This window comes from Cucurbita pepo, chromosome 8 (assembly GCF_057944985.1).
Source record: "Cucurbita pepo subsp. pepo isolate OVF chromosome 8, ASM5794498v1, whole genome shotgun sequence".
In the NCBI taxonomy this organism is placed as follows: domain Eukaryota; kingdom Viridiplantae; phylum Streptophyta; class Magnoliopsida; order Cucurbitales; family Cucurbitaceae; genus Cucurbita; species Cucurbita pepo.
In genome coordinates this window covers 3,086,011-3,113,537 of record NC_141805.1, presented here as the reverse complement: position 1 = coordinate 3,113,537, position 27,527 = coordinate 3,086,011, and the positions used below count along the sequence as shown (strand labels likewise).

The window sequence follows — 27,527 nt, the reverse complement described above, 5'->3', positions numbered from 1 at the left end:
AAAAAAAAAACTTATTTATTAATTTTAAATGGGAATTTATTAATATTTTGTTAAAATAGTGTTTTTGAATTGAATTTGTTTTTTTATTTATTAATATCCATGAAACTTTTAAATAATTTCAAAATTATTTTAATTATTAGCCTATAAATGAAGCCATGAGTGGAGCTTCTCTTTACGAAAATGTTTTTTTTTTTTTTTATAATTATAGATTAATGTTTTTTAAACTTGGTATTAACTCTCTCTCTCTATATTTTTTAATTTTTTAAAAGTTAAAAAGTATTAATAAAATTTATTAAAATTGAATGATATTTTTTAAAAGTGGAATAATATTTTAATTTCAATCTAAAACTAACTCCAAGACTATTTTTCAATTTTTTTTTTGAATATTTAAAGTTGTTATTGAATTTGTTTTGGAAGTATTTTTATTTAATTAACCTAGAAAATATAATTAAACTTTACAATTTAACCACAAAATAATTATTTTAGCTTTTTATTGAACCGGAAAAAGAGCGGGAGATTTTTAAGAGAGAGAAAGAGAGAGAGTAAAGAAAAAACGGGAGTATAAAAAGCACCGGCGTTCAGTTCCTGGTCGCACTTCACAGAGATGTTATTCGATAGCGACGAAACTTAACTGAAAGATTCCCTTCATCTGTTACGTTCGCTCTCTCTTTAACCTGATTGCGCGACGAAATTCTCCTACCATTCAACTGCAATGCTCTTGGATTTTTGATTCTTGGCGTTAATTCTCTCCGTTTTTTTGTTCATCGTCAATGGCGCTGAATAAAGGATCGGTTTCTGATTTGGCAAAGCACGAGGATGACGGAGTTAATGGCGGTCCTGGAAGATATAGGTTCTTTTTGGCTCTTCTCGTCCTCCTCTCCGCGCCCTTGCTTTTTGTAGTCGTCAGCGGCTTCTGTACTACTGGTGCGTTTCTTCACCTACTTTGATCTCCCCGTGTGGTTTTGGAGAATGAATGCTGTGTAGTTTTTTCTCTGGATCTTTATTTGTTAGATCTGTAGTCATTTCCTTTTTGTTTTCCTCAGTATTAGTTGAAAGCTTTAGTTAATGTACTCTGTTATATAATGTTTTCTCGACGGAACCGGAAAAGCTACGGCCACTTCAGAGTTGGAGTTTAGAACTGGCTCTTTCACGAGAGATTCATATTTTTATTTATTTATTTGAGAGCAAAATATATATGGCGTTCGCTTCTAGAATTTGATTTATTGTCTGAATTTGAAGGGATTACGAAACAGATCAAATTGTAGTTGAACTAGAATTCCTTATTTTAAGCTTAACACCGCATCATGCGTCGGAAATGATAATCGCATTGCAGGAAGTTCGCTCAGACTCCGATAAAATTGACAATGTATAGCACTCATGTTACGGACGTGTCTTTGTGGCACAAAGATGTATTTGGCGTCATTTTTTTGGATTGTTTTTCTTACTTCATTGTCTCCGCGGCAAATGGAGTGGCGCCGGTATATGAGAGGGAGGAAAAAGAAGTACGAAGAGCAAAGAATAAAGAATAAAGAACAAATAAATGAATTTGTTAGAACGATATAGTTGTAGCCTCTGAACTTCTTTGTGTAAGGAATTTCCAATAACAGCACGCCATGACTCCGATCTTCCGGATTTTTCCTGTAGCATCGACTACAATATTATGGACTCCGGACACGTTTCCTTAAAGTTTTTCGTGTAAAGGTTGGCTGAGCCAACACTTCAGAAATCAGAAGGAAGGTCATAAGCTTGCCCGCCTAAGTCTGTAGAACTGCAAGATTGACTCTCATGGATATGACCAAATGTGATTGACTCTCATGGATATGACCAAATGTGATTGACTCTCATGGAGAAGAGCATCATGGAAATACGAACCTCACTTCTTGTAAATGAAGTAGTGTCAAACTAGAATAATCAAATAGAGCAGTAACTCGCACTAAATATGTGATCCAGCCTGAGCTTCAAGTCGAAGCAGGGAGAGGTCTAGTCTGGCGTTTACTTGATAGGAAGAAAAAGTAAGCACATCTAGTCTGGCGTTTTCCTTGATATATGGGTCTTGATTCTTGAAACGAATCACAAACGAGGAGCTCAGTCCCCCTTTTATCACAACGTACGAACATTATGTGTGTTCTCGTGTGGTTTGAGAGACATGTTTATTTAATATGTTCTCGTGTGTTTCCTCTGTTCTTGCTTTATTCTTGAACAATATCATAGCCTATTTAGAAATTGTATGGTATACCAACGTGTTCTATCCTTGTGATGAGGTGATTTTCATTTGTTCATTTATTTTTTGCTTAATTTGTCGTTACAATTTCTGCAGGTGAAGGGGTTGCTTCAAATAGTCCAAGCAAAGGGGTAGGTTATTAAAACGTTCTCGATTCTGAACTGGTTATTGTCTATTGTGGATTGGAAAAAAAGAATTGCCAAAAACTTGTTTCGACTCTTTCTGGTAACGTGCAATTGTATGTCAGTTACCTTGCTCGATTTCTTCATATCCGCTACTTTTAATCCCTTAGCCATGAGAACTTTGAAATTTAGCAACTGTTTTCTGTGTGAAATAGTTAATTACAATACTTCTGCAGGTTCTTGATGATATTGCAGCCCGCACAAACAACACGGGAACTATTAATATCAAGTCCAAAGAGAAAAATAATTTGATCCTAACATGGAATTTGGTTGGGGTGGACGCCGCAGTTGTTGCGATTTCCTTAGTAAGTCGACAACTTCATTCTTTTTCTGGCACAATCGACTTTGCTCTTATTGAGTCGTGGTTTACTGATTCTGCTTGTAGCCAAGCCAAACGGCTGTAGCTCCGAGAAGTGGAACCCACCAGATGGAAGGCAACTACTCTCTCGGTGGTAATCCTAGAACATCTAATGTTTATGATGGATTGCTTGCTTTTGTTTTTCCTTTTCTTTTATTGACGCAGTTGTCTTTTACATGTTCTCATATGCAATTTATCAATTTGCTCGCGCTCCCTAAAGCAGCCAGAAGGGTAATAATTACTGACTATATGTTTCAATACATAATTTCTATGTTGAAAAAAAAAAATTGGTCCAATAGGTCCCTTGTTTGGATTGAGATGGAGGACATGGATATTTGGCTTTGCACATTCTCGACCTTATTGACCCTCCGCCCCCGTGATTCCTATTTTGTAGATAGTAAGAGAAGAGCAATACGAAAATCAATTGGTGGAGATGGAAATGGTTCAGCAGGATGATGATACCATTGTAAAACTTGAGAATGCTAATATGCAAGCCTCTGAATTAGTTAACTCCTCGATTCTTGAAAAATACAGTACATGGAAGAAAGAGAATGGGAACAAGAACCGAGTTTCAACCATACGTCTAATGCGAGACCAGATTATTATGGCAAGAATATATTTGAGTGTATCGAAAAAGAAAATGAAACAGGGGTTGCGTCAACAGCTCTTAGTTTGTCTCAAAAGGAGTCGTCGTGCCCTAGGAGAGGCAAATGTTGATGCTGAGCTGCATTCCAGGTAATAGAACTTGGTCGTAGAGTATGTTGAGAATTATTGGGAGTGCGTCTCGGTTAATTTAGTGGAAGATCATGGGTTTATAAACGAGGAATACTATCTCTATTGGTATGAGGCCTTTTGGAAAAGTCCAAAGCAAAGCCATGAGAGCTTATGCTCAAAATGGACCATATCATACCATTGTGGAGATCCGTAATTCCTAACCGAGTACCCATCGTGATAAAATGTACAAATTCCATGCTTGTCATATCTTTTCCATGATGATCATAAGGATTCTTCTCATGTTAAACCTTACATTGTTTTGTAGTGCGCGCAAGAGAATAAAAGAAATGGCTGCTGTTCTTTCCAAGGCGAGAGACGAACTGTTTGATTGCGAGTTCGTGACCAGGAAATTGAGAGCAATGCTTCTAACTGAAGAGGAAAAGATTAGAAGGTTGAAAAGGCAAAATACATTTCTCACTCAATTGGGAGTTAAGGGTATTCCAGGTGGTATTCGCTGCTTGTCCTTGCGCCTTACCGTTGATTACTACCTTCTGCCTCCGGAGAAGAGAGAGCTCCCTAAAAGTGAAAACTTGGAAAATCCAAAACTTCACCATTATGCGCTCTTTACAGACAACGTGTTGGCTGCAGCAGTCGTTGTGAACTCAACCGTAATGAATGCTAAGGTGAATTCAACTCATTAATTTAGCGCTTTATTCATGAAAATTGAATTTTTTTTAATACATATAGTTGAGAATGGTTGAGAGGGGTCTCACATTAGCTAATTAAGAGGACGATCATAATCATGAGAGCTTATGTTCAAAGTGGGAGTCTCACGTTGTCTAATTAAGAGGGAATCTCACAAGTAAGGAATACATCTTCATTATGGAGATTATTCTCAAAGTGGACAATATCATACTATTGTGGAGATTCGTAGTTCCTAACATGGTATTAGAGTCATGCCCTTAACTTAATCATATCAATAGAATCTTCAATTGTCGAACAAAAAAGTTGAGCCTCGAAAGTGTAGTCAAAGGTGACTCAGTGTCGAACAAATTGTGTAATTTGTTCGAGGGCTCCAAAGAAGGAGTTGAGCCTCGATTAAGGGAGGTTGTTCGATAGCTCTATAAGTGTCAGGAGAGGCTCTATAGTGTACTTTGTTCAAGGGGAGGATTGTTGGGTGCGTCCCTAATTAAGAGGATGATCTTGTGTTTATAAGTAAGAAATATATTTTCATTGGTATTGAAAGTGGACAATATCATACAAGTTCCTAACGTGTATGGTTAAATTTTATTTCCGTGTTTATGTTGTTGAATTCTAACGAAGGCATATTTCCCTGTTTGCAAAACAGGATTCCTCAAAACATGTATTCCACCTGGTTACTGATGATCTCAACTATGGAGCAATGAAAATGTGGTTTCTCTTAAATCCTCCAGAAGAAGCCACGATCCACGTTGAAAATTTAGATGAACTAAAGTGGCTGAACTCATCCTATTGCCCAGTACTCCGCCAGCTCAAATCTGCAGCAATGAGAGAATATTATTTCAAGGCAGGACGTTCAACCACCGGTTCATCTAGTGCTTCTAGTTTGAAGTACAGGAACCCAAAATATCTCTCAATGCTCAATCATCTAAGGTTCTATCTACCTCAAATTTATCCCAAGTTGGATAAAATTTTATTTCTGGACGACGACATTGTTGTCCAGAAAGATTTGACTGGGTTGTGGCTCGTAGACCTGGAGGGAAAAGTCAACGGTGCCGTGGAAACCTGTGTTGACAATTTCCATCGTTTTGACAAGTACCTTAACTTCTCAAACCCTCATATCGCTAGGGAATTCGATCCGAATGCTTGCGGTTGGGCTTATGGAATGAATATATTTGATCTCAAGGAGTGGAAGAAGAAAGATCTCACTGGCTTATATCACATCTGGCAGAACTTGGTTAGTCTTGCACCCATATCTTTTATTTATTTATTTATTTATTTATTTTTAACGTTTTTCTGTGGATATATTTATTACTAAAAATACCTCTAAATTTTATATTTGGTTTAAAAAATAATTTTACATTTTCAAAAATTTCCATAATATTTTTGCATTAAAAAAAAAAAAAAAATCTCTTACTTTTAATTTTAGAAATGGTTATTTTGTTTAAAAAATTATCTTCCAACTTTCAAATTTATTTCAAAAATACTCTTCAACTTTTTTATACTCTTATTACCATTATCATATATTTAAGGTATTTTTTTAAGTAATATTAGCACTCCACTTTTTTTTATATATATATATATATATATATATATATATTCTTTTTAATTGGGTTTTGATTGGATAAATTAATAAAAATACCATAAAATCTATACACTTTTTAAAATAAATTTAAATTTGGAAAGTTTTAATAATACTTTTTTAAAAAGTTTTCAAAAATATATTTATTTTTTATTTTAGACGGTAACAGGTTAGTATATTTAGTTTAAAATAGTTTTTTAAAATTTTTAAATTTGTTTCGAGAAATATTCTTTTATTTTATTAATATTTTTAATTTTTTAAAAATATATATAAAAAAAATTTCGATTATCTCTTCCATTTTTAAAAGTTTATGGATATTTTTGAAAATTGTTATTAATAGTTCCAACTTCATTAGGAAGCTTTTAAAAATGTTTAATGGTAAGTTTGAAATTTTTATAAAAGTTTAAGGGTACTCATGAAATATTTTAAAAGGTAGAAATGTATTTTTCAAACAATTTTGAAAGTTTTGAGTATATTTTTGAAACGTTTTGAAAGTTTAAGGTTATAGTAACGTTTTCATCCTAAATAAGGTTATTTTTATTAATTTAGGCTAATTGCTCCACATCAAAATGACTTAGATTTTGCAATTTGGTTGCAGAATGAAGAAAGGCTGCTTTGGAAGCTGGGAACATTACCTCCAGGTTTGATGACATTTTACGGGCTGACATATTCCCTGGAGAAGTATTGGCATGTGCTTGGTTTGGGTTACAACCCAAATATCAACCCATCGGACATAGAAAATGCAGCTGTTATTCACTACAATGGCAACAGGAAACCATGGATGGAGATGGCCATTACGAAGTATCGCCCATACTGGACAAAGTACATCGACTACGACCATCCTTATCTTAGCCACTGCCACTTCATAAAGTGAAAAACTAAGAATTGAATAGCCTTAAAGCAGAACTCCTTCCTGGCAGTAACCACAGCTTCAGAAAGAATCTGGAGAATCAGTAAATATTAGCTCGAAAAAAAAAAAGAAAAAAAAAAAAAAGAAAAAAAGAAAATTGAAAAAATAAAGAGGAAATTGCACCTTTAATGCGAGAGGAATGGCTTGAGGAAATTGAATCTGTGAGATTTATATTTAAAGTAGACTAATTTTTCAAAGTGCCAATTGGAATTTTCAAAATTACTATTATTTTGAAATGATCCTTAAATCTTTTATGCTATTAAATTTCATCCTTAAATTTTCTCCTTAAATCTTAATTAGATTTTAATTTTATTTTCCTTGTTATAACAAAATTAAAAAAAAAATGTCTAATAAATTTTGAAAACCAATGAATTAATGGTGATTTTTTTTAACCAATGGCATCAGATTTTCAAATTAATTGAGAATTTTTGAAAGTTAAAAAACAATAAAATTATAAAATTGTCTTTAAAAGGATCCATCATTCTGCTAACTTCGCGCTCTCTTTTGTCTGACTGTGCGAAAATATTGTCGTTGCGATTCTTCATACTTATTCTGTCCGTTGTCGTGATCGTCGACAATGGCGCTGAAGACAGGATCGACAACTGATTTGGCCAAGCACGAGGGCGAAGTAGGCTTAGAATAAGGTTAGTTATTTTTGGCTTCCTCGTTGCTGGTTCGTTTCTTCTTCTACTTTTAAATCTTTCTGTGTTAGTTTTATTTTCATCAGCATAGATTGCATAGATTGAATGTCTTAGTTAGTTTTCTTTCATATAGTGTTTACTTTATCCAAAGAACTACGGATACTTTAGATTGAGAGTTGAGATTTGGCTATTTCACGACAAGCTTCTGGTTATGATTAATTCTTTGTTTGCGTCAAATAAGTGTAGTGTAGTGTTCGCTTCGGAAACCTCTTGTCCGAAGATGAATGAAGGAATTACGAAATAGAAATTTTAGTTCTAGTACAATTTTTTGGCATTTTCATTGCATTGCAAGAAGTTGCTCGGAAAGTGTTAAAATAGAATTTGTTGGATCCAATTTGTTGCTTCATCTTCAGTGTTTCTGGGACAAAGTATCTGAATTACAACCATCCTCATCTGCGTCAGTGCAACTTCACTAAAGGACCTGGATATAACTGCTAGTGACCTGGATATAACTGCAGCTTTCAAGTGTGTCTCTCTTTCCACGTTTAAATTGCTCAACTTGGGTTTACTACATGACATGGTTCATTTAATTGGTTCTCACGAATTAGAACTAGAAGTTTATAATGAGATGCATGAGAAGAATTCTTATTCCTATTTTGAATAGAGTAAAAAAAAATTTGGGATGGTGGGAAATCTTAAACACTTGGCTCTGTCGGTCAAGTTTTTGGAGTTTCCCCCTTTTCTCACCAAACCAGCCTCCCTCAACAAAAACTTGGCTGCACCACAACTATGTTAGGATCGATATCAGTTGTTAGTTTGATACCAAATGTTAGGATCGCTCAACAATGCACACACTTGATCAAGATGAACACAAAGAACAAGAGAGAAGGTTTTATATTGATGACTTCAGGAATTGTACAACAACAGAGAATATAGAGAATGGAAGAAGTCCCTCGAGAGCACTGCTTCATGAGTTTATATATAGTTTCAATTTACTAAATATAGCTTTCAAAGATTTAAATCTCTGAGATATAATCTACCAAATATATCTATAACTCCATGTCCCAACAAACTAATCCAGAAAGGGAGATACCAAAGGTTGGTTTGAGAAGAATGCCTCCAAGTTATCCACCAGCAACTTAACCAACCCCACCGCAGATTCATATGTTGAGACAGCAGCATGTGGCGACAACACAACATTATCCAGATTAAGTAACTGTTCGGAAATATTAGGTTCATTCTCAAACACATCCAGTCCAGCTCCCCCAATCTCCCCCTGAATCAAACATTGAATCATCTCCTTCTCGTTGATGATCGCTCCACGACCAACATTGATTATCACTCCATCTTTCCCTAGTGCAAGCATCACTTCCCTATTAATCATATGCCGGGTTTCTTCAGTTCATATACATTGGAATGGTAGGAATATGGAACCGCTGACTTCTTGGTCCTTTAGTTATATGAGATTCTGCAGTTGAAACCCTCCAGTCTTTTGGCAACTTCAGAGCCTATTTTCCCCAATCCAACAATCCCAACTCGCTTGCCACTCAACTGAAATGTTTTAACCTTCAAAGTCATCAATCTAAAACATCCCAATTCAATTATTGTGATGTCCCACGTTGGGGAGGAGAACAAATCACTCTTTATAAGGGTGTGGAAACCTTCCCCTAGCAGACGTGTTTTAAAGCCTTGAGGGGAAGCCCGAAAGGGAAAGCCTAAAGAGGACAATTTCTGTTAGCGGTGGATCTGGGTCGTTACAAATAGTATCAGAGCCAGTCACCGGACGATATGCTAGCCTTCTCGCTGTTCTCCGTAGGGGGTAGACACGGGGCGGTGTGCCAGTAAGGACGCTGGACCCCAAAGGAGGTGGATTTGGGGATGGTCCCACATCGATTGGAGGAATGAAAGAGTGCCAGCGAGGACGCTGGCCCCAAAGGGGTGGATTGTGATGTCCCACATTGGTTGGGGAGGAGAACGAATCAATCCTCTATAAGGGTGTGGAAACCTTCCCCTAGCGAGGACGCTGGGCCCCGAAGGGGGGTAGATTGTGATGTCCCACATTGGTTGGGGAGGAGAACGAATCACCCTCTATAAGGGTGTGGAAACCTTCCCCTAGCGAGGACGCTAGGCCCCGAAGGGGGGTGGATTGTGATGTCCCACATTGGTTGGGGAGGAGAACAAATCACCCTCTATAAGGGTGTGGAAACCTTCCCCTAGCGAGGACGCTGGGCCCCGAAGGGGGGTGGATTGTGATGTCCCACATTGGTTGGGGAGGAGAACGAATCACCCTCTATAAGGGTGTGGAAACCTTCCCCTAGCGAGGACGCTGGCCCCAAAGGGGGTGGATTGTGATGTCCCACATTGGTTGGAGAGGAGAACAAATCACCCTCTATAAGGGTGTAGAAACCTTCCCCTTGCAGACGCGTTTTAAAGCCTTAAGGAGAAGCCCGAAAGAGAAAGCCCAAAGAGGACACTTTCTGCTAGCGGTGGATCTGGTTCGTTACAATTATTCTTTTCCATGAACAACTAACTAATTATATCCATTGCTTGACAAATCAGATAAATCTAAATCTGCCATATCTTTTGTTAATGAGGTGATTGGAAATGAAAAGTGAAGAGAGGAAACTGGACCTTTAATCCGAGAGGAAAATTCCTTTCCGTTGACCAAAGCCCCTGCCTCACGAACCGATCTCCCGCCGAAAGTTTCCTAAGAACGTCGATTAGTAATCCTACCGCCATATCGGCGACATCTTGAGAGAACAAGTTTCCTGCATAGGCAATGGCCACCCCACGCCGCCGTAATTCCAGCAAGTCCAAGTGATCAACTCCGACGCTGGAAGTGACGACGAGCTTGAGCGAGGGGAGGCAGTCGAGAATGTGGGAGGTGAGTTTGACACCACCACCTCGGCAAAGCAAGGCTCGGACGGATTGGGCATAGGAGGTGAGGAATTGGGTTAGTGTGAGTTTGGAAAGCCATGGTTTGAGGTAATGAAATCTGTTTGGGAATTGGGATTCCAGACATGAGAATACCGAGGGGGGTTCTAGAACTAACACTTGAGGAACCTCATTGGCCATTTAAAATGAGTATATTTCAGAAAGCTCTCAGTAAAGAACACTGAGGCAACTAAACAGCTGAAAGTAAGCCAATACTCAATAAGATAATTACAAAGAGAACAAAAGACTGTAACAAGTACCAGACATATAAGACATATGAGCAGGCCTCATATTTAGTCCAGGAAGAAGAATCTTCTTCAATTCCAGATCCACACCCACTCCGGCCGCCTGTAAGAATTTTTAATTTAATTTATAAGTTGGACGGTCGTTATCAATAATGGATGGATCAAATAGCTCCACGCCATGGAATTGATAACTTATTCTACGAGACCGAATCATTTGATCCATGACACCATTTTAATGTCACCGCTAGCAATATTGTCCTCTTTGGACTTCCCCGCTAGGAGAAGGTTTCCACACCCTTATAAGTGGTGGTTTGTTCTCCTCTCCAACCAATGTGGGACATCACAAGACTACTCCCTAATAATATTACATATAAGTTTAGTTTATAATAAACATGAAATTTAGACTCCACATGTTCCTATGAAGTTCATTAAGGAGAAATCTTCCATCACCAGCTAAGTACCTTTGAGATTCATTCATTCTATTTGTGTAGAATAAACAAAAAAAAAAAAAAAAAAAAAAAAAAACAAGATATTAGAATAACTTGTAAATTCTAAATGAATAGATTCCCACAATACTTAGTGGTCCACTCTTCGAATTCCTTCAAGAGATCTTGTGTGTAGCTAAAGCTTCCTATGGCCTTGTTTGCTGACTTGTATTGATAAGATAAGGAATCAATATAAGGGGAATAAGATTCGAATTACTTTGTTGATCGAATATCTCAAGGCAAGAGCATTGTTTGAGATTCGAATCACTCCACAAGCAAGATCGATCATGTCTAGCTTGAATGATTCTTGTTAATCAAATATCTCAAACACTTGTTTGAGATTTGAATCACTCCACAAGCAAGATTGATCATGTCGAGCTTGAATGATTCTACATGCAACCTAAACTACGGAGAATTGCAAATAAACTTAGCCATTGACTAAAGAAAGCACAAAGGCTCATTTTATATATATTTTCCAAGTCTACTTACAAATACAACGTACATGGCTTTATATAGTCTCAAAATTTATAACATGAAACTTCATTATTATGATTCTACATGCAACCTAAACTACGTAGAATTGCAAATAAACTTAGCCCATTGACTAAAGAAAGCACAAAGGCTCAGCTTTCTACTTACAAATACAACGTACATGGCTTTATATAGCCTCAAAATTTATAACATGAAACTTCATTATTCTTCAATGTGACATGAATTGAAATATCTTTTGATAATTTCAACAATATTTTATTCACATCTTCACTAAAGTATATTATATGATGGATGTCTCTTGGTTCATATCATGTATGCTAACTGTTAGACGAACACGATTCTCCACAATGGTATGATATTGTCCACTTTGAACGAACAAAGTGCGCCTCCCCTTAATCGAGGCTCGACTCCTTTGGAGTCTTAGTCATTTTTTACTGCCTTCGAGGAGGGGCTTGACTCCTTTTCTTTAGGAGTTCTTTGTTCGATATTTGAGGATTGGGCATGGCTCTGATACCATGTTAGACGAACACGACTCTCCACAATGGTATGATATTGTCCACTTTGAGCATAAGCTCTCATGGCTTTGCTTTGGGCTTCCCCAAAAGGCCTCATACCAATGGAGTCAGTATTCCTCACTTATAAACCCATGATCATTCCCTAAATTAGCCGATGTGGGACTTCCATCATCCAACACTAACAAACAAAAAGCTTCTAATTCTATGGAAAAGTAAGAGAAAAGTTAAAGTTTCTACAGTAAGGAAAGTTTTTCTTTAGAATAGAAAGACTTGTTGACGAATACAGCTAAAAACTGCCACATAGATAAAGTGAAAGTTTACATCATAAAGAGACTTGTTAACCAATTCAGCTCAACCATTTCTTCCCATCTACATGTTCTTTTTCCCTCCTTTACTCCAATTATTCGATCAGATAGTGATTTTCCATGATTCCTATAGATATGGTCGGTCCTATACGAATCCTAGTCATATGTTAGATCCCACATTGGTTGGAGAGGGAAACGAAACCTTCTTTATAAAGATGTGAAAACCTCTCCTCAGTTCCTAGTAAGTGCGTTTTAAAACCTTGAAAGGGAAGCCCGAAAGGAAAAGTTCAAATATGACAATATCTACTAGTAGTGGACTTGGGCTCTTACAAGTGGTATTAGAGCCAGACATCGAGCGTTGTGCCAGCAAGTATACTAGGACCCCAAGGGGGTGGATTGTGAGATCTTACATTGGTTGGAGAGGGGAACGAAGCATCCTTATAAGAATGTCGAAACCTCTACCTAGTGGATGCGTTTTAAAACTTTGAGGGAAAGTCTAAAAAGAACAATATCTACTAACGGTGGGCTCGAACGGTTACCAAACAAATATCTCATCATAAATCATGAGAGAAAACACATAAAACTTCAAGGATGTTTAGTGAAGTTAGAATTCTCCAATACACAGCAAGTTACCTCTGTCATTAAGTTTTGTAGTTTCCCCTGTTGAACTCAGCTAGCTGCACCTCAACTAATCCACATACGGAGACACCAAAGGTTTGTTTGAGAAGAATGCCTCCAAGTTCCCCAACGCCAATTGAGTCAATCCCACCATAGATTCAGTTGTTAACACAGCAACATGTGGCGACAACACTACATTATCAAGATTAAACAGCTCCTTGGGAATTTCAGGGTCATTCTCAAACACATCCAGCCCAGCTCCCCTAATCTCCCCTTGAATCAAACATCGAATCAGCTCCTTCTCGTCGACGGTCGCCCCTCGGCCGACGTTGATTATCACTCCATCTTTGCCTAATGCAACCATCACCTCCCTGTTGATCATATGGCGGGTTTCGGCCGTTAACCCACAACAAATGATGAGGGCCTCACAGTTGGCTGCAAGTTCATGTACATTGGAATAGTAGGAGTATGGTACTAATGGCTTTTTGGTTCTTGAGTTGTATGAGATTTTGCAGCCGAAACCCTCTAGCCTTTTGGCTACTTCTGTGCCTATTTTCCCCAATCCAACTATCCCAATTTGCTTGCCGCTTAACTGTGAAAATTTTAGAACATCCAAATTCAACTACACCTCTTCCATAAATCAGTCACATCATTGAATCTATCTGTTACTGAGATGATTGGAAATGAAGAACAAAAAACAGGAATTAGCAATTAGATCAAAACCATTGGACCTTTAATGCGAGAGGGAAATCCCGTTGCGTACGCCAAAGCCCTAGCCTCACGAACCGATCTCCTGCCGACACATTCCTGAGAACGTCGATTAGTAATCCCACCGCCATGTCAGCGACATCTTGAGAAAACAAGTTTCCTGCATAGGCAATGGCCACCCCACGCCGCCGTAGCTCCGCGACGTCCAAGTGATCGACACCGGCGCTGGTAGTGACAACGAGCTTCAGCGAGGGGAGGCAGTCGAGAATGGCGGAGTTTACTAGAAGACGGTCCCCTGGAACAACGAGCATGGCTGGGACGGATTGGGCATAAGAGGTGAGAAATTGGAGTAATGGGAGATTGGAATCCCATGGTTTTAGCATATGAAATCTGATTGAGAATTGGGATTCCAGAGATGTGAAAATTGCGGGAGGACTTAGAACCAAAACCTGGGGAAGCTCGTTGGGTTGCCTTTCGAACGCCATTGTTACAAAAATAATAATAACAATAAAAGAGATTTTTTCTTGGATTTGGTGAAGATTAGGAGAAGGCCATATTCTCTTGGAATCTCCGATCTTTGGACGGCTCAAAACCAAACAATATATATATAAATAATATTTTTGTTTGGTACCTACCACTAATTTTAATTATTTTATTAGTTAAATCTCAAATAATTTAATGTCGTTAGTCATAGGGGTGTATATTCAACCCGACAATCTGGACCAACCCAACCCGAACTATAAGAGTTGGGTTGGGTTCATTTGTCTAAACCTGAACTGAATCGGTTCGATTTTAAATTCGTGGGTAAAACCCTCGGGTAACCCGAGCGAACTTTAAATATATAAGATATATCCTCAAATGTCGAACAAACGACTCCAAAAAGAAAAAGGAGTCAAGCCTCCTCGAAAGTACGAAGACAATAAAAAATGACTAAAACCAAAGGAGTCGAGCCTCGATTAAAGGGAGGCGTGCTTTGTTCAAGGGGAGGTGTTGGATGATGAAAGTTCCACATCGACTAATTTAGGGAACGATCATGAGTTTATAATCAAAGAATACTCTCTCTATTGGTTTGAGGTGTTTTGGGGAAACCCAAAGCAAAGCCACATGAGAGCTTATGCTCAAAGTGGACAATATCATACCATTGTAGAGAGTCGTGTTCAAAGTGGACAATATCGTACCATTGTGGAGAGTCGTGTTCGTCTAACATGGTATAAGAGTCATGCCCTAAACTTAGTCGTGCCAATAGATATAAATCCTCAAATGAGGACTCCAAAAAGAAAAAGGATCCTCAAAAGTACTCCAAAAAGAAAAAGGATCCGATCCTCAAAAGTACGAAGAATGACTAAAACCCTTTGTTCAAGGGAAGGTGTTGGATGATGAAAGTCCCACATCTTTAGAGCTTATGCCCAAAAAGTCGGGAATGATCATGGGTTTACTGTTGGATGATGATCCTCGAAAGTACGAAGAATGACTAAAACCCTTTGTTCAAGGGGAGGTGTTGGATAATGAAAGTCCCACATCTTTAGAGCTTATGCCCAAAAAGTCGGGAATGATCATGGATTTACTGTTGGATGATGAAAGTCGGCTAATTTAGAGATTGATCATGGGTTTATAATCTTTTGTGGAAACACAAAGCAAAGACATTAGAGTTTATGCCCAAAAAGTGATATTCGTCTAACCGTATCTACTTTTAGAAAATGAATCTTTTGTGGAAACACAAAGCAAAGACACTAGAGTTTATGCCCAAAAAGTGATATTCGTCTAACCGTATCTACTTTTAGAAAATGATCGACTCTGTTCCATTACTTTGCAGGATCAATTTATGAAAACAGCTCTAGATTCAATATGTCATACATCATTTGGAATTGATCTTGATTGCTTACATGGATCAAATGAAGAAATGAACCAGGTTTGCTCTTGAATCATCAAGTGCAATGACACTCCGGCGATATGTTGATGTCTTTTGGCCAATCAAGAAGACACTCAATATTGGATTAGAAGCAACGTTAAAAGAAAACATCAAAATTGTTGATGAGTACATATCTAAGCTTATCCACAACACACTCGAATCGAGAGAAACGTTCGGCGGCGACACTTTGGTAGGTAAACTTAGTATCTTTGTTTTGGTTTGCATCCAAGTCCACCGCTAGCCGATATTGTTTTATTTGGACTTTTTCTTATGGGATTTCTCCTAAGGTTTTAAAATGCGTCCATTAGAGAGAAATTTCTACACTCTTATAAGGTTCGTTCCCCTCTCTAATCGATGTGAATTTCACAATAAGTATTCTTTATAAGGGTGTGACGCATTTTAAAACCTTGAGGGAAAGCCCGAAAGGGAAAGCCCAAAGAGGACAATATTTGCTAACAGTGGACTTGGTTGTACAAATGGTATAAGAGCCAGACACCAGACGGCGTGCCAGCGAGGATGTTGGACCCCGAAGGGAGCTGGATTGTGAGATCCCACATCAGTTGGAGAAGAGAACGAAACATTCTTTATAAGAGTGTGGAAACATCTCTCTAGTAGACACGTTTTAAAATCTTGAGGGGAAGCCCAGAAAGTCCAAAGAGGATAATATCTACTAGCAGTGGGCTTTGCTTGTTACCAATGGTATCAGGACCAGACACCGGACAATGTGCCAGCGAGGACGTTGGATCTCGAAGGGGGTGGATTGTGAGATCCCACATCGGTTGGAGATGGGAACAAAACATTCTTTCTCCACACGTTAGCAACTACTAATAATATAACTACGACCGATTATCCTCTAAGGTAATAATTTCTTTTGCTAAGTCAAGCTTTTTAACCGTTCATGTCTAGTCAGCTTTGTAGTTTTCAAGTTTTGGGCAAGTTTCATAATTTCTCGGCCGAATGAATCGACTCAAAATGTTAAGTTTTCGAATTGCAGGATGCGAAGATTTGCTTTTCTGATGATATACTACCAGACGGATTCCGTGTGAGAAAAGGAGATATGGTGTCATACCAACCATATGCAATGGGTAGGATGAAGTTCATATGGGGTGACGACCCCGAGGAATTCCGACCCGAGCGATGGTTCGACCGAGATGGAAAGCTTCAGCCTCAGAGCCCTTTCAAATTCACAGCCTTTCAGGTATGTACTAATACAATTGAAACAAAATGGTTTGCTCTCGAGAAAGTGCATAATAGTATTGTTTATAAGACTGATGGTTCACAGGCAGGGCCACGCATAGAATTCGGACCCCTAGTATACAACAAAATTATACATTTTAACATGAAGTTAAGAGGAAAACATAGCAAGCATCGGGGCTCGACTCGGGGCTCGGATCTCCTTCCACCCCACGCGTTTGTACGGGGCTGAGTGTCTATTGATGTATATGATACAGGCTATGATTTTGTAAAGTGGTTGAGTGTCACGGTCATGCTTGTTCAAGGCGTGTTGCTTGTGGCTCTGTGCTGAATGTTGCAGTCATACTTGTCTAGGGCGCGTTGTTCATGGTTGTATGCTCGTTCCAAACTCCTTTTATTTGCTTTCATGTATAGCTAGGTTTTTACTATTCTTGTCATGTTAATACGGGGTGTATGATTGTTCACCATAATCATGTCTATACCCGTTATGACTAAAATGTTTCAAAATGTACTATAAGGGGATCTAGTTAGTTAAAATTCTTGTTAACTTGGATTTATTTAACATTTATAATTGTGTAGCCATCCTCCGTTTCAAAAAAGGGGATGTAGCTCACATGGTAGAGCGCTCGCTTTGCATGCGAGAGGTACGGGGTTCGATACCCCGCATCTCCATTTTTTTTGTCTTTTTTTCTTCCTTTTTTCCCTCTGTCATCGCCGTCGCAACTCGCTCTCTCCCATTCCGGTATTCTCTCTCTCCTCTCATCTCGCACAACCCAACACCCCTCGCCGTCGTTCTCGGTTCCGGCGACTGATGACGTGGCGACTGGAACAAGTGGAAAAGGAGAAGGGGTTTCGAGGGCGTGGCTTAATCAGCCCGTGTGAGAGGTAGCGGTGCGTGGGTTCGTCGACATCGTCGGCGTCGTGCAAGGCCACAGGAAGAGGCGGGCGTCCGGCGACTGAGGACGGCGAGCGTAGGAAATGAGGAAGGAGAGTGGAAGGAAAAGATAAAAAGAGAAAAAACATAGTTGTTTCTTTCTTTTAATTGTTATTAGAAAATTAAATTAATAAATTTACCTTAAAAATATTGTTATTTAAAATTTTCAATAATATCAATTTTTTTTTTTTTTTTTTACACTTAATTTTTAAAAATCATATTTCAAATATATTCTTAAATTTTAAAAAATTTATTAAATACCTTTCAAATTTAAAAATTTAAAAATACTCTATTGTTATCACTATGATTAAAAAATACTCCGAACATTTTAAAAGTATCATTAACACATTTTATCTTTATAAAAAAATTAAAAAAATTTCCTAACGTCAATCAACAACTCCTATTATTTCTAAAAATTTTAATGTTACTTTTAAAATTTCATGTACATTTTTGAAAAGTGGTACTAACGGGTATTTTTGATTGTTAGATTGTGTACTATTCCAAGTCGCCAAAGCATCTCATAAATGGGTCATATTTGATCGAGAACGAATCTTACATATGAGTCTAAAATTCATGATAAACCTAAACAAAGTCAATAGGTAAAGAATAATTAAAGTACCTTAAAACCTATAGGGATGCCTAATAACGCGGAGAATTAGAAACCCTACATCTCCAAAAGGACACCACCATGGATAGCTATTAGAGAAACAAACCGAGCAAATAGCTCAGACCAAACTCGAGATAGACGATTTAAGTATATTTAATGAAAGGACGGTTGGACCGAGAACCCAACCCGAGACCCAAAAAAAAAAAAAAAAAAAACCTCCAGAAGTAAGGTTAGTTATAAAACTTAAAGTTAGTTAAGGTAAATTAATGGTCCAAAGAAGTTGGGTAAATAATATATGATATTTTGGGAAGTATTTAAACAATATATTTATTTGTAGCTACAGATATCACATCAATGGGGATGTAGCTCACATGGTAGAGCGCTCGCTTTGCATGCGAGAGGTACGGGGTTCGATACCCCGCATCTCCAATTTTTTTATGTTTTTTCTCCTCTCATCTCACACTGCCTTACACCCTCCCCGTCGTCCTCGGTGCCGGCGACGCCCACCTGAACTGAAAAATATTTTAAAATATATTTTAATAAAATTACAAATTTATTACCAAAACTTTATTTGATATCTCATATTTTCAAAATTATAAATTTGATCTTTAAATAATATATATATATTAAAGAGTTTTAATAAAACTTTTCAAACTTTTTAATTTTTTTAATTAAATAATATATTTAATATAAAGTACGAAGCTCAACATATTTTTACTAATTATTCTTATATATATTTTAAATTCATAAAATTGAAAACTTACTATTTCAAGATTAAATTCTATACTATAAATTAGTAATTTTTTAAATAATTTAATTTTTAACAGATATTTTAAATATAAAATTAAAAAATTAAAAAATTATTAAATAATTTTGAAAATTCAAGATCTAGATCCTTAAAAGTTCATATTTCATTTAATATATTTGATTTTTTATTTTTAAAAATTAGATGAAAAAAAAAAATATACAAAATTTTATTAAGCATGGTAATAACGCGGTGTCGGTACCTTTACAAATTTCCGATCGTCCACTCTCCGGCGTATCCGTTTCCTCCAATTGAAGCTTAGGCACAGCGATCCTTGAGAAAACCCCATCAGTTTCTCTAAAATCGTAGCCTACTTCGTTCGAATTGTGTTCTTTCGCGTCTCTTTCGTTACGGAGCTCAATCTTCTCATCCATAGACGACTAAAGCCGCGCAGAGGATGAAGTTATTGAAGAATTTTTGTAATCTGGTTAGAAACAACTACTAGTTTTCTTTTGCGTCTCTTACCTTGTCTTTGTGGATTGTTTCCTAACCGTAATTTTTGGTTAGGAATGAGTTTTTTCAGAGGTGTAGCTGACTATATTGGATCGATCTTCTCAGAAGCGAGCTCAATTCACGATTTGTCGCAGAATCGTGGCCGCGAGGGTGCTTCAACCATGGAGGGCGTTAATGGGATTCCTGTTTCGAACGAGCGCTATGCTTCCAAGCTCAAAGGGTACTTCGAGTTGTCCAAGGAGGAGATCGCCAAGGCCGTCAGAGCGGAGGAATGGGGCTTGATCGACGATGCCATCCTGCACTACCAGAATGCGCAGCGTATTCTGGCCGAGGCCAGTTCAACCACCGTGCCCTCGTTTATCAGTTCTAGGTATTGAGAATTCTGCTAATTTGCTGGATAATTACTTCCCGGTGCACCATTTTATAAATCTTGGCGGTAAACTGTTGCCCTATTCATGTCTTAATTTTGAGGTCTATGAGGGTAGGCAATGAATCCATTTCTGAGCTTTGAGAAACAAATAATTGGTGACATATAGTCTAAAGTTATAAAACAATTGGAGTTTTAGTCTCGAGTTATCACGTTTTTTGGTCCAAATTTTGAGAAAATAAACATGGGAATCTTTTTCATGTTTACCGCCAAGATTTAATAAACATTTGGAGCTTTAGTTTTAGTTTATGTTTTATTATTTTTGTAATTCATCTCTGCCTTGTATGTTCTTACACCCCTAAAAAAATATATACCTATAAATTGATGGGGTATCAGTCAAAGTTCATAGATTTAGTGCTCTTTCTGCTCTATGTATGATCTATTATTTTGTTTTCCATCAGCGAACAAGAGAAGGTGAAATCTCATAGACAAAAGATATCAAAGTGGCAAAGTCAAGTTTCTGAGAGATTACAAGCTCTAAATATGCGAGCAGGTTCAGTTCTGGTCTTGTAATAACTTAATCTATTTCATTCATGATGTTCTTGGTTGGCGGACATTTAATAACTTATAATCTATCTTCTAATTCAGGTGTTACATCCTCAAACAAGGTACGTTTCATCTGTATGAAGTGTAAGTGTTCAATGTAATATTATATTATCTTACTTTAATTAAAAACGCTATTCCTCCGCCTTCTAGCGGTGAGTAAGTGCATGAATCTATTATAAATCCTAAGCTTGGATGACTTGAGCTTCATATAGGAAAGAAATAAATGTACACTTTTCTGGTATCTTATAAACTTGGTGTGTTAGGATTATTAACCAACGTAAGTCGTAGGTTATCTCTCTGGAGTTGGAAAAGTAGACTACAATCATCTGGCTGCGTGCTTGAAAGTTAGGGGCCAATAATGAAGCACTGTTGGCAATCTTATGAAGAAAACATATTTTTCTTTATTTGTTTTTCATATTTGAGATACGGTGCAGGTATATTAACATGTTGATTTGATTTTCAATGTATTTTTATTTTATTTTATCAAATTTTATCTCAGAGCTCCTCGAATCAAGTGCCAAGAGCTGGAGTTGCTTCAACAATGCCAAAAATTAAAAAGCCAGTGGTAAAGAGCTCTCTTCATAGTGGTGCAAGTAATCCAATAACGAGAAGTCAACCAGCTAGTGTTGGGACTTCAAAATCTATGCAAGAAGTTTCTGATGGATACGATCCGAAATTGGTTGAAATGATAAATACTGCTATAGTGGATCGGAGTCCTTCTGTGAAATGGGATGATATTGGTAATGCATTCATTCCCTTCATCTTCTCATATACTGCATTTTATTTCAATCTTTTTCTTTTGTACTTGTACTCTTTAATTGGACACTGATTAGTCTGGTTTGGTTGTAGCTGGACTTCAAAAGGCAAAGCAAGCTTTATTGGAGATGGTTATTTTGCCCACAAAGAGAAGAGACTTATTCACTGGTCTCCGAAAGCCTGCTAGAGGTAGTTCTTTTAGAAACTGTCACTATAGTTCTCTCCTAATACTTCTTTCAAGAGTGAAATAAAGTGCCATTCCATCTTACGCAAAATGGGTGCTGTGTCAAGTTTCATGGGCCTACACATCATGCATTACTAGAAGTTTGTGGTTCGGTTTGAAACATTAAGAATGATTATATTTGGTTTGAATGTATTCTAAATGGGCAATTCAAGTTGAATTTTTTTTTATCTGATTAAAGGAGTCGTAGGTTGCAAGACAAAGTACAGCAAACGAGATGGAGTTCTAACATTTCAACTTGTCTGAGAAGCTAGTCTAATGCTGCCATGTCTCATCATTGTCAACCCCCCCCCCCCCCCCCCCCCCCCCCCCCCCCCCCGCATTAGTTGGATTTTTCAGTCCTCCATCTGATGACCAAATGGATCTTAAATTTTATTAAAACATAACTTATATTTGTGGAGACCTCCTGTGAAATGACCTTTTTATTTTATGGATGTCTCGGGGGTACTTATCTTTAGAAGTATTTGTCAAATTGGCATTTATTGCTAAGCAATCATGTATCTCTGTAATATACCATGATATCAGAACAATCTTAAGTTTTTAACACATTCATTTCAATATTTTTCATCTATTCTTTTACTTCCAAAAAATCATGTCAAGTACCTCATCTTCTTACGAGTTCACCCTTTCTTTAAAGTTTACAATGTGTTAGAGCCGAGCTTCTGGAGATTTTTGGGAATTTAATCTCATTAACTGTTTTTGTGGATCCAACATTAACACATGTTTCCTCAGGTCTTCTTCTCTTTGGTCCCCCCGGTAATGGGAAGACTATGCTTGCTAAAGCCGTAGCTTCAGAATCAGAAGCTACTTTTTTTAACGTGTCTGCTGCGTCCTTAACATCAAAATGGGTATGCCTCAATTCCATTTCAAGAATTATATTTTCCTTGTGGAAAAAATTCTTTCGTGTATTTCCCTCGATCCCTTTCTGTTATTTTTCTGTGCAAATTTTAATCAGTTGTATTTGCTCTAAGGTAGGGGAAAGTGAAAAACTTGTACGGACTCTCTTCATGGTTGCTAAGTCCAGGCAGCCCTCCGTAATTTTCATGGATGAAGTATGTCTCATTCTCTTGCTAAACGATTATTTTAAGGATGAGTTAATAGTACATTATTTTTGTATGCTTAATTCTTCTGTTTAGTTTTGTTTTGAGTGCATTGTAGTTTTTGGTTGTTGACATGAAACTAGATAAATCACAGAATGCTTTTAAAATGTTAGATGGCAACAAATGAACTTTTGTATGCTGAAAATAGTTTTTTTTTTCCTACTTCGCTGAGTTGCTTTCTGCCATTACAACCAGAGAACTTGAAACTTGAGCTATTATATTTATATATTTGTGCATATTTTGTTATTTCCTTTACTATGGGTTGATAACATTTCACATAAATTTCATTCTTGTTATTAACTATTTCAAAATTTAGTAGAATTGTTTAGTCCTCGAAAATTTTCTCCCTTTGTTCATATTAGAATCTCCTTGACCTGCAAAGACTGGTTAGTTTGTCGAAATTTCAGTATAGTAAGGAGACGTGATGTACAGAATGGCATGTAAAATGACTAAAAAACCATGTAAGTGATCTGGAAAGAAACGACCTTAGACAAAATGCTGCTAACTGAAGGTGCCTTTCAAATGCTTCTCCTTTAGACAAAATATGTACTTCATGTTGACAATAATAATAGTATGGAATTAATAAATGCTAAGCATACCTCTACCTGTGTTTTTGAATGCCAAGCAATCAATGGTTTATTTGGCACGTTATTTGCTTTGTGCAACATCATTGATGACATTCTGCTTTTCTTTTTTCATTTGACTGTACAGATTGATAGTGTCATGTCAACAAGACATGCTAATGAAAATGAAGCTAGCAGGAGGCTGAAGTCTGAGTTTCTAGTACAGTTTGATGGAGTAACATCCAATTCTACTGATCTCGTAATCGTTATTGGTAAGCTTTGGTAGAGCTAAATGCTATTCCTCCTTAGGCAATTCATTGGTTTTGTTAGCATATTTACATTTGTGCTCCACGTGCGTTTGATGCTCTAAATTTATTGAAAAAATATACTTCTGTATTATTTACCTGTTTTTTAAAGAAAAATTTTAGATTTGTTACAAATAAATTCTTATGCTAAATCTCACAACTGCAATGTACATTATTACACATTAAGCAAAAGTGAACAAAATGTAACTGACTTTTAATCTCTAAAACCGCATTTGATAACCATTTGGTTTTTTGCTAGGTTGCTTTTTATGTTTTTCTTTTTTCCATCCGATATTCAAGGTCTTATGCTTTTGTGCAGGTGCTACTAATAAGCCACAAGAACTGGATGATGCAGTTCTCAGGAGATTGGTATGTAAACTTAATGGTTCTTTGTTTTGTTTTTTTGTTTCTAATGAGAAACCAAGTCGTCATTGAGAAAAAAAATGGCGTAAAATAGAGTTAAACCAGAGGAGTCCTATCAAATAAGGGGACTCCACTCCAAAAGAATCAAACCAAGATGATAATTACAAAAGTCCCGAGAAATAGAATCCCACAAAGAAGTATTTAATATAAGGGTATCCTAGACTTCTTTCCAAGAACTATCAATTGAAGTAAATAGATCCCATGTATGTTGTTTTTATCGTAGGCTGCCCCAAGGCTGGGTTTAGTTAGTGGTCAAAACGCCCTGATACTTGCCCATGAGATCGAAGTTTTGAGATCACAGATGAGTTATGTGACTCTTTAAGTTAATGATCATAATATAGTCTGTACTCAGTTTTGAATTCTGAGTAGATGGAAATGTTAAAGAGTTTTTAGTTCTACAAAAATCATTATTACGCACTGATTAAAAATATTTTTGAAGATGAGCAAGAACTTGTCAATATGAAAATGCTCTCTTTTTCTCATTCGCACACTCTCGTGTGGGCATGCATATTTGGTTAGTACGACGAACATAGCTATTACATTAGCCAAACACAACATCCTTTATGTAGTTTACTTCACTAAATGCTTTCTATGTAGTCAATAGTACTACTACTACTAATAATAATAATACAGGTGAAGAGAATTTACATTCCCTTGCCAGATGGAAACGGTAGAAGACTTCTTCTCAAGCACAAGCTCAAGGGACAGTCATTTTCTCTACCAAGTAAGAATGAGGTTTTAGTGAATTCCCGTGAGATATTCCCTTAAAAAATTTATTACTTTATTGTAAATATTTTATGTTCTCTAACACCACCGCCTGCCCTTTTCTTCTCTTTTCACGAAAATATACACATTTTACACTAAAAAAAAGTTATTTGATTCCATAAACATTGTAAAGTCTGCTAAGTGGCTGAAGGAAGTTGTAAACTTTTATGGAAGTTTATGAGTTGAAATTATGGTAGTGAGTAGTGACTTACCAAATATTAAATATTCAACAGTTTTAACTCTTTATTGTAAGGCAATAGGGTGATGGTCCTATGGGATTGGTCAGTTTGCATGTTAGCTGATGGTTATGACTGTGGACTTCAAATACCTCTCTCCGCCCGGTTAACAGTACCACGAGCCCATAGCTATTAACTATTTCATAATTGTCATTTATGTTCATCCAAATTCAGCCTTTTACTGTAATTAATACTTCCAAGCGGTTTTTGTTCAACAATCGTGGGGTGGGGATTGAACTATCAACTTTTAGAACGGTAATTGGTAACTTATTCAATGAGCTATGCTCGGATGGACAGTACTTTTGAGGTCTGATTGATTAATTTAGTGTGCTATTTAGAATTGTATGTCATGTTCTGATCAATTGCTTATATTGCATTGTCGATCATGCTTTCATTTTCTAATGGAATGTGTTCTTCCGCTCTATATGTTTATCCCTTCTGCCAAACCTTTATGTATATATATATTTTTTTTGCTTACTTTGATTAACATACATACCTCATTTTCCTTAACAGGTAGAGATCTAGAGAGACTAGTTACACAGACTGAAGGTACTATACTTCTTTCCCTAAATTTTGTAACCTTTCAGTACTTCACTAGTCGAAAAATCTGCGTGACTTTAAGAACAGCGTGGACGGAGTCTTTGTGCACGTGGGAAACATTCAGAGCTATTTACTTTTAAATAAGAAACCAAAATTCTATTAAGAATAAGAACACAGACGTTAGAAGTTAGAACTAGAATGGCCATGCTGAAATCCGGAAATGTTGAATAAAAGTTTTTCCCTTGCATTTCGGTCACTTTTACCTTTTCGGATATCAAAACAAAAGGAAGTATTTGTTCTGAGTATCTGACTGGATTTAGCAGAACAAATAAGGAACATTTGCAAGTAGGAACTCTCATGGTTAGAGATCAAGAACATGGTTACATAGGAATGCCCTGAAAAAAGCTAGAAACAGATGCCACACTCGGAGTTTCCTCCCTCTTAAACTCGTATCCTGGAAAACCTTTTGAGTTCTCTTACCAGGTTCTTCACATAATAGATAAAACCCCATCCCGTTGGAGAGTGAATCTTAACGACTTGGATCTCGAGCCCCCCCCCCCCCCCCCCCCCCCCCCCCCCCCCCCCCCCCCCCCAAAAAAAAAAAAAAAAAATCTCATGATATTATTTACATGTACAGGATACTCTGGAAGTGATCTACAGGCCTTGTGCGAGGAAGCTGCAATGATGCCAATTAGGGAGCTAGGTGGGAACATTCTCACAGTAAAGGCAGATCAGGTGACTCACATAAAAACTGTTCTTACACTTTTGAACTCTGTGAACTGGCCCGACACTCACTGATACTAATAAAAAGAACTCTGAAGTTGACTTGTTAATCAGATAATCTTATCTGTTACGGTGTAATATCATGCAAAAACTATGTCTAATTCCCTTAGATTGACTATATAGAAGCAGATGAGTAGTAGTGTGTGTTTTATAGTAGCTTGTTCGGAGAGACTCGTGCATTTTGAACTGCCTGAGACTTGTCTCCTTTCCTCTCATTTTGCGCATTCGAGATCATTAAACTTCGATTATCATATCATAATCTTACCTGTTACAAGGTAATATCATGCATTAGAGTGATTACATAGAATGAGATAAGAAGTGTGCGTTTTATAGTAGCTTGTTCGGAGAGACTCGTGCATTTTGAACTGCCTGAGACTTGTCTCCTTTCCTCTCATTTTGCGCATTCGAGTCATTAAACTTCGATTATCATATCATAATCTTACCTGTTACAGGGTAATATCATGCAAACGTTGTGTCTAATTCCATTAGTGTGATTATATAGAAGCAGTGCGTTTTATAGTAGCTTCTAGGAAAAACGAGCGTTTTGAATTGCATGAGACTTGTCTCCTTTCGTTTCATTTTGCGCATTCGAGATCATTAAACTTTGTTATCATATCATAATCTTAGCTCTAATACAGGGTAATCTCATGCAAACATTGTGTCTAAAACTGAAAATTTATATGTTTTGTGCACCAGATAAGATCATTAAAGTACGAAGATTTCCAGGAGGCAATGAAAGTGATCAGGCCCAGTCTAAACAAAAGCAGGTGGCAGGAGCTTGAACAATGGAACCAAAGTTTTGGATCCAATTAGACAATGAAGAAATATTCAGTGTATGTTAGAGGCAGCTGTTGTTGTGAAGTAAACACTGTACAGCCTTACCTTCAAACAAACTTCTAAATAGCTCGATTCTTTGTTTTCTTGTTTAGTAAATTAATTAAAAAATAATTACGAAATATATTGATGTGGAAATCAACCCAAGGGAAAGTATGGAACGGATTACCTTGTTGATCGAATATCTCAAGGTAAGAACATTATTTGAGATTTGAATCGCTCCACAAGGAAGATCGATTATGTCTAACTTGAATGATTTTTGTTGATCGATATCTCAAAGCAAGAACATTGTTTGAGATTTGAATCACTCCACAGGTAAAATCGATCATATCTAGCTTGAATGATTCTTGTTGATTAAATATCTCAACGCAAGAACACTTGTTTGAGATTCAAATCACTCCACAATCTAGATTGATCATGTCGAGCTTGAATGATTCTACGAAACTTAGTCATTGCCTAAAAAAACACAAATGCTCCTTATACTATATTTTTCAAGT

General features: G+C 37.0%; 3 protein-coding genes, 2 non-coding genes and 1 pseudogene across 7 annotated transcripts; 4 read left to right on the top strand and 2 right to left on the bottom strand.

Moving 5' to 3' along the window:
• The first annotated feature begins 599 nt into the window (after window positions 1–599).
• Window positions 600–6,679, top strand: LOC111800437 (polygalacturonate 4-alpha-galacturonosyltransferase). The gene is made up of 8 exons (XM_087125952.1): window positions 600–924; window positions 2,318–2,352; window positions 2,580–2,708; window positions 2,789–2,992; window positions 3,156–3,496; window positions 3,801–4,158; window positions 4,824–5,411; window positions 6,355–6,679. The coding sequence occupies exons 1-8, from the start codon at window positions 771–773 to the stop codon at window positions 6,628–6,630; spliced, it is 2,085 nt and encodes a 694-aa protein (XP_086982078.1). The 5' UTR covers window positions 600–770; the 3' UTR covers window positions 6,631–6,679.
• A 1,493-nt stretch (window positions 6,680–8,172) lies between these two features.
• On the bottom strand, window positions 8,173–10,382 carry LOC111800440 (glyoxylate/hydroxypyruvate reductase HPR3-like; annotated as a pseudogene). Its single transcript, XR_015422092.1, has 2 exons — window positions 9,939–10,382; window positions 8,173–8,858 (listed from the first exon to the last, which is right to left on the bottom strand). The product of XR_015422092.1 is annotated as a glyoxylate/hydroxypyruvate reductase HPR3-like (transcript).
• Window positions 8,173–14,180, bottom strand: LOC111800439 (glyoxylate/hydroxypyruvate reductase HPR3-like). Of its 2 annotated transcripts, XR_015422091.1 has the most exons (3): window positions 13,633–14,180; window positions 12,917–13,493; window positions 8,173–8,858 (listed from the first exon to the last, which is right to left on the bottom strand). XR_015422091.1 is itself a non-coding variant. In XM_023684129.2 (2 exons), the coding sequence occupies exons 1-2, from the start codon at window positions 14,092–14,094 to the stop codon at window positions 12,972–12,974; spliced, it is 984 nt and encodes a 327-aa protein (XP_023539897.2). In that variant the 5' UTR covers window positions 14,095–14,179; the 3' UTR covers window positions 12,819–12,971. The 2 variants fall into 2 exon arrangements, 1 of the variants encoding a protein (XP_023539897.2); XM_023684129.2 differs by lacking the exon at window positions 8,173–8,858 and having other exon boundaries at window positions 12,819–13,493; window positions 13,633–14,179.
• Window positions 14,181–17,311: 3,131 nt separating this feature from the next.
• On the top strand, window positions 17,312–17,384 carry TRNAA-UGC (transfer RNA alanine (anticodon UGC)). The gene has a single exon. It is a non-coding gene; the product is annotated as a tRNA-Ala (tRNA).
• A 1,225-nt stretch (window positions 17,385–18,609) lies between these two features.
• TRNAA-UGC (transfer RNA alanine (anticodon UGC)) lies at window positions 18,610–18,682 on the top strand. Its single transcript has one exon. It is a non-coding gene; the product is annotated as a tRNA-Ala (tRNA).
• A 552-nt stretch (window positions 18,683–19,234) lies between these two features.
• On the top strand, window positions 19,235–27,240 carry LOC111801004 (AAA-type ATPase family protein). The gene is made up of 14 exons (XM_023684952.2): window positions 19,235–19,485; window positions 19,566–19,881; window positions 20,340–20,431; window positions 20,527–20,546; window positions 20,984–21,224; window positions 21,334–21,429; window positions 22,214–22,329; window positions 22,453–22,533; window positions 23,293–23,416; window positions 23,769–23,818; window positions 24,506–24,596; window positions 25,387–25,422; window positions 26,051–26,148; window positions 26,893–27,240. The coding sequence occupies exons 2-14, from the start codon at window positions 19,568–19,570 to the stop codon at window positions 27,007–27,009; spliced, it is 1,476 nt and encodes a 491-aa protein (XP_023540720.2). The 5' UTR covers window positions 19,235–19,485; window positions 19,566–19,567; the 3' UTR covers window positions 27,010–27,240.
• Window positions 27,241–27,527: the final 287 nt, after the last annotated feature.